Consider the following 12,140-nt stretch of genomic DNA (forward strand, 5'->3'; position numbering starts at 1 on the left):
TCCTCTTTCTGTCATAATACCTTTATACCTTTGGTAAGTTATTAAACCCTTGTCAGCTTTGGTTTTCTCATCTGAAAGAGAGAATAATAATAATAACTACTTCATGGCTTAGAGTAAGGATTCGAGATCTGTGTTAAGCGCCTAGCACATTCCTTGGTACGTGGTATACACTCCCTCCGTATCGGTTCCCCATTCTTCAAGCAAGACTCCCATCTATCTCCAGGATCAGAGAACGTGGCAAAGGCACAATCCTAAGAGCTTGTTCTGATGTTTCCCAGAGCTCTGAAATGACAAATGACTCAAGCGCTCATCTGAGTTGAGCAAATACAAGGATTGTAGTTACTGTTTTTACAAGGATAGCGAGAGGTAATGACTAACAATTCTGGGAAGATCTTATTTGTGTTAGGTGTTGGCAGCAGCTCTAGGCATATATTGTAAAGACGATATGGAGGACCATTTCCTGGGTCATGTAGACAGGTGGTGACCCACTTTTCACTGTCACATATGAAACAGCTGTTGGTATGCTATCCAGCTCACCCCATGTCCCAGAAAGATTAACAAAACAAAACAAACACAAACCAGAAGTGTGATTTTGATATGCCACTATTGGGTCATTTTCAATGGCTCATTTGTATTACTTCCCTTGTGTTTTTTCTTTGTGTGTAAACTCTGTGCTTTTACAGAGGTTGGCAAATTTTTAAAAACTAAAATTTCAGAGAGTAAATATTGTAGAGTTTGAAGGCCATGCAGTCTCTGCTAAAAATACTCAACCTTGCATTTATAGTAGGAAAGCAGCCAGAGATAATACATAAACAAATGAGCATGGCTATATTCCAATAAAACTTGACTTACAGATCCTGAATTTTGAATAGAATTCATATAATTTTCATGTGTCATGAAATACTGTTCTTTTGAACACTAAAAAAATAGAAAAACCACTCCTAGCTCCCAGACCATACAGAACGTGTAGTGGAGATGAATTTTGTCCACACACCATTATTTGCCAACCTCTGCCCTATTGGTCTCCTGAATTCTCTGTATTTATTTTATCACAATCTGGGCACGTCATTTCCTGGGTTGACTATTAGAACAAATATATTTCTACGTTTGAGTATTGTTTTCCTTTCTCTTGCCATCATAACAAATTTAGCAGTTTCAAACAGTGCCAATAGATTATCGCCTGGTTCTGTAGCTCAGAAACCTGGGTTGGCTGGGCCTGTTTCTGTAGTCAAGGTTCACAGGGCTGAGATCAAGGTGTTGGCAGGCTGAGATCCTGCTGGAAGGCTTTGCAGAGATTTGACTTCCAAGCTCTCTTTGTAGACAGAATCTGATTCCTGATGGCCATAGGAATGAGGCTCCTGTGTCCTTGTTTGTTGTTAGCTAAGAGTCAGCTTTAGCTCTGAAATCGTTTCTGTCTGGTCCTTACCTGTTGATGTCAATATCTCAGAACCTTCTTAGTGTCTTGGATCTTTCTCATATTTGGAATCCAACTTCCTGTTCCATAGCTTTGAAGTCTCACAGATCTGACTTCCTCCTGTTCATCCTGATTTTAAGGGCTTTAGGATTACTTTGGGTCCACCTAGATCTCTAGGACAATCTTTCTATTTTAAGGTCAGCTGATTCGTAAATTTAATTCCACTAATGACGTGTGATCAGCAGTACCGAGAATTTGGGGGAATAACAAAGGGACAGGAACCTCGAAGAGACATGTTTTAGAATATAGAGTAGCATGTTTAGCACCTCTGTTTCCAACGTAAGTAATGATGTATGTCTGTGGAGTACTAGAGATGTATCCAGAAATAATTTATCCCATCCAAGCATTTTGTGTTGGTAGATTAGATCCTCTCAGATTTGATATATTCCATAAATATACTGGAGGTAGTCTGTAGCTAATCCAGTAGCCCTTGCTTCTTAACAGATGATCTAACCACTTGGGAACAAATCTGAAATATACATGCTATGGTCTTTCCTTTCAGTGAATAATTTGCTCCAAGGGTAACATTTTCACTACCCACCCCCCCCCAGTGGAACTGTATTTCATATATAATTTTTTTTTTAGATTTTATTTATTTGACAGAGAGAGAGAAAGATCACAAGTAGGCAGAGAGGCAGGCAGAGAGAGAGGGGGAAGCAGGCTCCCCACTGAGCAGAGAATCCAATGCGGGACTCGATCCTAGGACCCTGAGATCGTGACCTGAGCTAAAGGCAGAGATTTAACCTACTGAGCCATCGAGGTGCCCCTCATATATAATTTAATTTTGTCTTTTATAATTGCTGGTAGGGAACATATTGACATATTTTCCTGGGGTGGTTTTTTTAAAATTTAGGATCCAATTATTAATTTCTAAGTCCACTTAGTTACTGAATCATATGCATATGATTCTTAGGGCTAGAAACCTCTAGTTGATTCTCAGCTGCTTTCTTCAGCCACCATGTCTGACTTGTCACCAATCTTTTTTTTTAAGATTTTTTATTTATCTGATGGAGAGAGAGAGAGAGAGAGATCACAAGCAGGCAGAGAGGCAGGCAGAGAGAGAGGAGAAAGCAGGCTCTCTGCTGAGCAGAGAGCCCGATGTGGGGTTCAATCCCGGGACCCTGAGATCATGACCTGCACTGAAGGCAGAGCCTTAACCCACTGAGCCACCCGGGCACCCCATGACTTGTCACCAATCTTGCTGATTCTCAGTGGCCCAAGAATCTGTATCTTTCTTTTCACCCTTTGCCCCCATCCCTGATATACTTCTTCATCATTTCCTATTCTATCTGTTGCAATAACTTGCTAATTGGCCTGTGTCTGGTTTCTCCTTTGTCCATATAATGACCCAGAGATGAAATCATCCAGCCTGAGCTTTAGAAAAACTGAGAGTTCATTCCAACTCCTTAACATGACATTCAGAGATTTCCATTATATCACCCAATCCTACCTTTCAACCTCATTCGCATTACAGTCCTTGGGAGGAAGTGTTCAGATGGTGGCAGTTGAACACTGTTGTACCAACACTTCTACAAGCCATGTTCAGAGAATGGTAAATAGGCCTGTGCGACTGGGGTAAAGGGTTTGTGTAGTCATTGCAGGCAGAACTTCTAAAAATGGACATGGTTGTTCAAAGATCCTTCCTTTCCACCTTCAACATTCAGTTGATTATGAAATCCAAGCAGGCCCTTCTACTTCCTATATTTTTAATTGATCTCATTTCTGTAAGTCTTGCCATTGCCCCAGCATGGGTCTTACCTCTTTTCCGGATGACTGCCCTGGCCAAACCTGTCTCTTTTTTCGCTTTGCTCTTTACTCTAAGCCAGTCATCATATTACATCAAGGTATCGTTCTAAAGCAGAGTATAATTTTAGTCCCTTTGTAATTCAAAACCTTCATTCTTTCCCCATGGTTTCCACTGAAGAGTATTTGCCCATGAATACAGTGTTAACAATTTGAGCCCTAGACCAGGCTGCTTGGGATGGGATCCTGGCTCTATTACTTACCAGCTATGTGATATGAGACATGTCATTTTATTGCTCTAAGTGTCATTTTCCTCATCTATAAAATGACGATAATAATGTTTACATGGGGTTGTTATGTGGATAAAAACACATGAAGAATGAAGAGCTATTAGCAAGTAACTGGTATATAGTATATATTCAAGTAGTAGTAGCCATTCTAATTACCGTGAAATACTCAAGACATTCAGATAGACTTTGTAAATGACTGGCTAGTTTTTACTCAATTAGGGATTTTTGAGAGTTAATGATTTGGCTAAATAACTCAGTTTCAGTGGTCTCCCCTTTTCCCTTGAGCAGACAGCTAAGGATTATAACTGGTGAATGGTTTTTTGAAGAAAAGGCAAAGCGGTTCAAGCAAGTCAACGTTCTGGGCACTGATGTAGTCCGACAGTCCATCTTAAGAAGAAGTCCAGGTAATTAAAGCAATTTTTTGGTTTCAAAACTGTCTTACTCTTCATTTTGGTGGGTACCATAATTTCCCTAATTATGTTGCAAATGAACATAGTTGAATTTCCTGAATCCCTTAGGTCATTTCAAAACTCAGTAGCATGAAATATAAATCTGCAATTCATACAAGGGAAGAGGAAGTCAGTAGAAAACAACATCCACAGTGATTTTCCATCTATCTGGCACACTGATTTTCAAAGGAGGCATTTATCTTCATCATAGATAGTTCTTTCCCTGAATGCATTTCCAGTATTTTCCTAGACGTTCAAGAAAGTAACATAAAACAGATGAACTAAATGATTCACATTGTGAAAGAAATCCTTGATTTTTTCAATACGACGTATTTCCATAAAATATCTTTTACATGTTCCTTTTACTAATCCAGTGGTTCTCAACCAAGAAATGGTACTGTACACCATGCCCTCCTCCCTCAAGCCAGGGGAGCATTTAGAAATGAAAGGGGGTGTTTCTGGTTGTTACAATGCCTGGGATGGAATGAATACCCTTTAGTTCCTAGGGTGTCTCATTTTTCATAACCAGAGACAAATGCCCTTGTTTCTAAGTCCGGAAGGTAGAGCTGGGAGACTTGGGACTGATTCTACTGTCACTTTTAGGTGTGGCCCTAGCAAGGCAGGGCTTTCCCACATGGGTAAGATCAATTCTAATGCCACAGGAGGACAGGATGGAGTAGAGCTAGAGTGAAGCAGTTAGCTCTGGCTGCTTTCCCCACCCAAACCTCAGCACCTTTCAGAATGTAGACTCCCTCAAGCCCTGATGTGTTGACAAGCAGCTCACCCTCACAGGAAATCTGGTTTATGTGCTCAGAAATCAGGTATTGTTTCTATAATCCCGTCTCTAGGGATTTGGATTTCTCATGAACCCAGCCTCCTCTACCCTAAAGATATCTGGGGGGGGGGGGGGTGATACATCCTTCCTCCATCATAGTCATCCCTAGAAAGCTTACCTCAGCAAACCTCCCACAGATGAGTCCTGATCGTCTTCTTCATCTAACTCTAGAGCACTCAGCAGATTAGAAATAACTGTGTGACTAGGAGACAGGATGGCAATGTCATCGCCGATTATTATAGACTTCTTTGTCCCATGCTAACGTAAGAAAGTGAATGAAAAATAGAAAATTGCTCTCATTTCTGGCCATTTTGTATGGAAATTTGTCTTCTGATTGTTTTTAATAAGGAACTGAAGAAACACAAAGTCAAGAGCAATCCCGCCAGGACCCAGAAAAGGCAGACACTTCACCCTCTTCCGGGCAAAAGGCCAGTCGTGATGGACCCAGGAAAAAAGGGTAAGACACACCTTTTCCAAGGGAATAGTTGATCTTTATTCCAGAAACCTCTGAAATAAAGACTCCATGGTTTTTTCCAAGTTGGATATCATTTCAGTGACACAGAGAAGGTCATCATACCCAACCAAGGTAACGTTCTCCTATCATTCCCCTCAGGAAATGCAGTCTTACTTACTTTTGGTCTTAGATAATTAAATTTCCCCTTGGACCTGAACCTGTAAACGTTTTTATTTCATTTAACATATCTGGTCCTGCCCAGAATGGTCCTCACTACTTCGAGGTAGAAGCTTTCCTGTCAGGACCAGTCTTGTCTATAAAGACATGACAACTGGCTTGGTTGTAGAATGTCACCACCCAACCCCCAACCTGAGCGCTGATACAGGAAATATCCAAATGAAAGACTGATTAATTGCGCTTAAAACATAGTGTCCCGTGTTTAAAATGTGGGCTTCCTTAAGGAAGAAATCCCATTTGGCTACCTCATTAATTCAGAAAAGATATGTTTCAAGTACCGGAAATGAAAACGGGCGGCACATAGAGAAGCAAGATTCAGAGAGGCACTAGGAAACTAGGGCTATTGGGGCTTCCTCGGGGGGGGGGAAGAGGCCCCCAAAAATGCAGGTGGAAAGGACCCAAAGGCCAACTTCTGCCTCCCAGCTCTGCATTTTGCTGGTCTTTTTTTTTTCTTCTCAGGCAGCTGTCGGTCTGTTTTGTGGCTTAGATAGTGAGGTTCTAATACCTGCCGAGTCCCTGCATGATTCTTTCTAGGTAGCAGTGTTTTGTTCTCTCAGCGGGAAGCAGCGTGAGAGACTGCTAGTATCTGAGCCTTCCTCTGGCTCCAGAGAAAGTCTGGTTTGGTTTGCTTTTTGTTCTTTGAATCACGAACTCTGAGTGGGAATGAAACCTAAATGTCCTGCAGCTCAGACACTCATGACTAACCATGTCTTCATTAATTAGCGGAGATGGAGGTGAGAGAGAACCTGGAGTGACCAACCGTACATCCCACCCCACGGATGGGTCCTTCCTCCCAGGTTGAATCCATTCATCGCCCTTCAGCATTCCCACAAGGCCTTGTGCCTGCATATCCCTCCTTACCTGGTAGTCTGACACCACGCCCTCACTCCTCTTAGAAAAACTGAGAGTTCATCCCAACTCCTTAACGTGACATTCAGAGACTTCCATTATATGACCCAATCCTACTTTTCAACCTCATTCCCATTACAGTCGTCCCAGGACGTACTTAACTGTGAGTTCCCTCAGCACTGGACCTGTGGCTTTTTTTCTTTCTTTTTTTCTTGCTTTTCATGCTACAGTTTCTGGCATGGAAATTGCAGCCTAGCTCATCAAAAACAATCAACGGCTTGATTGAACAAGCCACGCAGAGCGCACAAGTGCTTGCAGGAGCTGTAATTTGCAGATGCTAGGCCCAGGCTTCGCTTCATAGGTCACAGAGTGATGAACTCGGAGCCGGGAAACAAGAAGTAACCCACCAGCACAATGAAGTGTAGGCGCTCTGAATTTAAAACAGTCACAGCACCGGACCGTGCCCTGGGGGAACTCAGAACTGAGATCTGATGGAACTGTCTTCAATAACTGTAACAGCTAGTTGGGTAGAAAAGGTTCACGCCTGGAAAGTTAATCTGTATAGAGGAAGTTCGGGAAAGTCTAAGATGACAATATGAGCTACCTGAAAGCCTTTCTAAATGGAAATGAGGTGTTAATTCCCTACAAGAGAGATCATAAGGCAATAAATAATTAAGTAAATCTTAAAGAAGAAGCTTAGCTAATCAGTGCCGGGAGGTCACAGAGGCCATTGGGAATGACATCAAATTGTAAGTGTGATTAGATGAGGACCTGGAAAGATGGGCAGGGATCCAGGAGAGCCAAACGTGGGGAAGAGCGATTCCACTTGGAACAAACAGCTTGAGTAGAAGAATGGATGTGGGGTCACGTGTAAGCGGGTTCTCAGAGCAGCCCAGACTGATGGTATATTAAGTATCATTTTCACCAAAATGTGTAATTTTCCCGTTAGATTGAAGCTTCTGACACTTTGACAAGACGCTCTTGATATACCTTTGAAACAGAGGCATCTTGGCAGCTTTTCTTAAGATTGTCCCCCTACGTTTGGAGTACACTTTTCCCCCCCGTAGAAAACTAGAATATAAGGTGAAAGAACTGGCTTTTCCCAATGCTGTCACAACAAGAAGATAGCTTGGGTTCTTTATTAAAGTATATTTGGAAACCCCTAGGTTTTGGGCATTCAGTAGCTTAGATCATGACTCAAATCTCAGTTCCTGAAAAGCTATTTTTGCTCAAGTTCTAAATAATTTAGTGAAATGGCAACAGAGTCAGATCTCATCGTACATAGATACTCCATTGTTCAAACTTCACTCCCACGGGGAGAAATGTCACGAAAGACAGAAAGATGGTTTCCACCACCTGGGTTGAGTCATTCATTCCGCAAGAATTGATTGGGTTCTCGTGGGTGCCAGGCATCACTCTCAGCTCAGGGAGTTGTCAGGAAACCAGCAGGGCAGAGCTGCTGTTCTTGCGGAGCTGTAAGCTAATCTGTGGCCACCCCAGTTTGTCCCAGAGAATCATTTTAGCTCCCCTCTCTGAGAAGGGGAGTCCAGGCTCCCTGTCCTTAGCATCCCTGAACATAGGCTCAACCCAGGCCATGTTTCTCCATTCTCAGGTGACAAGTGGGGAGTTCGAAAGCTGATGGTCTTTTTCCTTACAGGGACAGAGGCCTGGTCTACCAGCAAGTGGTATGGCCTTGGGACAATGTGATAACTTCCTCTACCCTCACCCTTGACAGTGTACTTGCAGAGGCACTGGGGACTCCCCAGGACCTCTCAGCCCAAAGGCTGTTTTTTTTTTTTTTTTTAGATTTTATTTATTTATTTGACAGAGAGAGAGATCACAAGTAGGCAGAGAGGCAGGCAGAGAGAGTGAGAGGGAAGCAGGCTCCCTGCCGAGCAGAGAGCCCGATGCGGGGCTCGATCCCAGGACCCTGAGATCATGACCTGAGCCGAAGGCAGCGGCTTAAACCACTGAGCCACCCAGGTGCCCCCAAAGGCCGTTTTATTGAAGAATTATTTACTGTTGAAAATATTAGAAATGATATTCTTTCTTTTTTTTTTAAGAAATGGTATTCTTGAAAGGATATCTTTAAATGCCTTTTCTCTTATGTTACTTTTTAAGTATAGACCTATTTATGTAATTTCAGATTTCTTTTGAGCAAGTTCAGATCAGCAACCAGGGGAGAGATCATGACTCCAAAAACGGAAAGTGGGCGGAGCTACAGCTTGGACCTAGACAGCCAGAACTTTCGGAGTTTAAAGTCAGTCCCTGGTTCGGACAGGTAAGGCACATACAGATTAGGCAGTGGTAGAGCCTGAGAAGAAAATTAATGTATTTCCATTCAAATGGTGCTTCTAGGTACCCATAAAGTATTACATCTTGGAGAACTCCCAACATAATATGAAAAGACAGGAGGATATTTTTTTCAATTGAAATGGAAAGCACTTACCTTTCTGGAATTACAGCTCTCAGAATCGTCTGTGTTACCTGTAAGGGTGAGACTTGATGTTCTGGTGCTTAAGGCCGCAGTTCGAATGGAGATACACAGGAAAAATAAATTCTGCTCCTTGAGTTCATGAGCTTTCTGTTTAAGTTTCTGAAAAAGAAACCTCTGAGGGATATATATATTCCTTGCAGCTTTTAAAAAATTGATAATAATTTCATCAGTTGAACTGCTCTAGAGAATTTCCATAAATTCCACTTCTTTCTAGTTCCACCTCTTCTAACTCATTAGCAATGGGGCCAGTGGAGAATCTCCTATGCACAGAGTTTTCACCTCATCAAGAAAAGGAAAATGGAAGGGTAGCCAAGAGCATAGTCATCTCATACCCGGCTGGATTTTCTTTATCCTCTCGGGGCATAAGCCAAGGCTTATTTTCGCGATGAATACATTATCGGAGGCCATGAGGAGAAAAAACATCTATCTTCATGTTTCACTGGTTTGTCCAAATGTTAACTCCCTTTTGTTTTCTTGGAGTTGCAGTAATTCTGCAAAGCCAGGGAGTGAAGCCTTCTTGGGTTAGACAAGCAGAATTGAATTCTCCCTTTTAATTCATTTTAGAATATGGAACACCAAATCCCCATAGAGAGGACCCCCTTTATACTATTCATTTTCACCCCCCATGGTTACTCTCCATACCTGCTGCTTTTTTCTCTCTAGCATTGTTTCAAAGTAGTGCCCTTTATGTAAAACCACACAGAAAAAAAAATAAGGAAGTAGGAGATAAATCCTTTATCATCCACTATCAGAAGATCCTCACGATATTCAGTATTTTTAAATTTTCAAGAATATAGATATACTTCCTCAATGATAAAAAAAAAAAAAAATCAAACCCTGGTTGCTTTTGTCTTTGAAATAGTTTCCTTTGACTGACCTTGGGGTAGCCTCGTGCCAATTTCCACTGAATCTTTCTAGAAAATTCTCATTTTTGTTTTTAGTTGTTGTTGAACTCCTGAGTCTCAGACACACTCCAAATTATTTAGAGATGATAAGCAACTAGGTTAGTGTTGCTATTTTTGCCCAGCCTCCTGGGGACCCCAGGGATGAGCCATGTTGGTAACAAATTCAGGCTACCATTTCAGAAGGACAATATCTATATAAAGAGCAAAGATAGGATTCCTGTTTAAAAAAAAAAAAAAAAGAAACCTTGTAAAAAATCTCCTGACCCAACCAACAGGTTATTCCATTTTAAATTAATTAGTCTTCAAGTTACTCAACAAGAATAAGGGGCATGATCTCTAGTGTCACAGTGCTTTTGCTGTTCTTCCAGAATCTACCTGCCTGGGTTTATTTCTTGGGTGTTATCCATGGGTGGGTGTAAATAATCATTAAGTTATAAAGTCACATGGACGTGTTTCTGGTGCACTGACCCAGGATTTTCTTGTTCTTGTTGTAAACTGAAAGGAGGCGAAATAGATTGATCTGTAAACCTGAAATGGTTTCTAGAAGATCAGGATCAGAATGTAGTAGTCAGGGATGGTTTGGCTTCAGCATGTTAAGAACAATGTTTTCCCATTAAGAAAGAGAAAAAAAAAAGCTGTTTGGGAGATCAGTAGAGCAAAATGTTCTTTTCCTAGAACGTGCGTTTATCAAAGTGATGACTCATTAATGGACTGCCACAGTGAGATGAGCTACATCATCCCAAAATTGTTCCTTAGAAAGTTGGGCAGGAAGCAGCCCATCTTTTCTCAACTCTCATCACCAAAAGACATTAGCTCCTTTTTGTTTGCTTAAAGATGTGGTAATTCTGCAAAGGCAAATAGTAAAACTGGCAGACTTTCTTTTCGCCTTAGGTTTTGCAAGCAAAAGTGTCCCCCCCTCCCCGCCAACTCATTTTTGAAGACGGAGCAGCAAATTTCCCTAAAGAGAGTCTAAGAGCTCAGTCTCTTTGGTCTCGTACCTGACCCAGTTTAGCAATGAATTCCCCATTCCCCTGCATAATGCCTACTTTTTTGTGGTTCATTGCTCTTTTTCTGGAGCAGCTGGCCTTGGGCATTCTTGTTTGAAGCTCCTATCGTACCAGAGTGGAAACGATGTTTTACCAGATGCCTGGTTGACTTTCTCTTTAGGAGTTGGAAAGCAGGGGAAAGTATGAACGGGTTAGGCAAGGCCCAGCAGCCTCCCAGAAGGGCATGACAAATCGTTCTTCCCTTGTTGCTAGGGACTTGACAGATGAGGCATAGGAGACTTTTGAAAAAATAAAAAGAATATGCATTAAGCTATAGTTGTTAAACAGAATGCTCTTCAGGGCAGGGATACCTAATCCCTTTTACATTGTGATGAGTTGTTAATGTGGTCTGATTTGTGAGATATCTGCCTGAAGTCATGCTCACCCAGAACCATACCCTCGGACAAGGATTCGTAAGTGAGTGGTTTATTAATGAAATGATTCCAGGAGAAACCAGTACAGGAGGAATGGAAGCAGAATAAAGAAAGGAAAGAACCCAAGCAATGTGCCATCTCAGATGAGGTCTGAATGTGAAAACTCAGCTTGATCCTACAAGGGATTCTGGATCCTAAATTGTGTCTCTGAGTTTTTCCATTTCGAGGAGCCTGACCATTGCACTCCTATACCAATTAGCCATTGACTGTGGAATCTCGTGGAGAGGGTTTCCAGATTTCGTGAATAAATGTACAGGATGGATGCCCAGGTAAACCTGAATTTCAGATAAACAACTTTTTTAAAAAGTGACATCCGGAGTGCCTGGGTGGCTCGGTCGGTTCAGTGGCTGCCTTCAGCTCAGGTCACGATTGCAGGGTCCTGGGGTCGAGCCCTGCATCAGGCTCCCTGCTCTGTGGGGAGCCTGCTTCTCCCTCTCCCTCTGCCTGCTTCTCCCCCTGTTAGTGCTAGCTCTCTCTGTGTCAAATAAATAAAATCTTTTCAAAATAAGTAATTAAATAAATAAGTTAACTCCCATGAAATATTACTTTCATTTATATACTCTATAAATATTAGTATATTTTTATACTAAAAAGTATTCATTGTTTATCTGAAATTAAAATTTAACTGAAAGTTCTGTATTTTATTTGATAACTCCAACCATGGGCGTCAGAGGAGACATACTCCAAAGCATATCTAGGCCCCTGGGCTAAAGGGCAGATCTTTGAAGGCCATAGGTGCCAGTCTTTAGCAGGAAAGCACTCAGAGCTGGTACAAGTGATCTGAGTGGATCTGGGTAGGACATCAACAACGTCCCCCCCAAAACAAAGGAAAAATGGAACTTTGAAGTTAAAATTCACTCTGGTCAGTAAAAAATAAATGAGGGGTGATGCTTTGTTTCTTAGCAGCATTTCTGTCCTCACACTGGA

The 12,140-nt window shown here is 41.8% G+C and overlaps 1 protein-coding gene across 3 annotated transcripts in view; it reads left to right on the forward strand.

Annotated features, from left to right (window-relative positions):
- The window catches only part of SYTL5 (synaptotagmin like 5), a 239,461-nt gene that overhangs the window by 175,748 nt on the left and 51,573 nt on the right, over positions 1-12,140 (forward strand). For all 3 annotated transcript variants that reach the window (XM_045996454.1, XM_045996455.1, XM_045996453.1), the window contains exons 4-6: positions 3,796-3,911; positions 5,140-5,248; positions 8,478-8,612. In XM_045996454.1, coding sequence (XP_045852410.1) covers positions 3,796-3,911; positions 5,140-5,248; positions 8,478-8,612 — 360 coding nt within the window. The remainder of the gene's footprint in view (positions 1-3,795; positions 3,912-5,139; positions 5,249-8,477; positions 8,613-12,140) is intronic.

The sequence above is a fragment of the Meles meles genome, chromosome X (genome assembly GCF_922984935.1).
Source record: "Meles meles chromosome X, mMelMel3.1 paternal haplotype, whole genome shotgun sequence".
Classification (NCBI taxonomy): Eukaryota; Metazoa; Chordata; class Mammalia; order Carnivora; family Mustelidae; genus Meles; species Meles meles.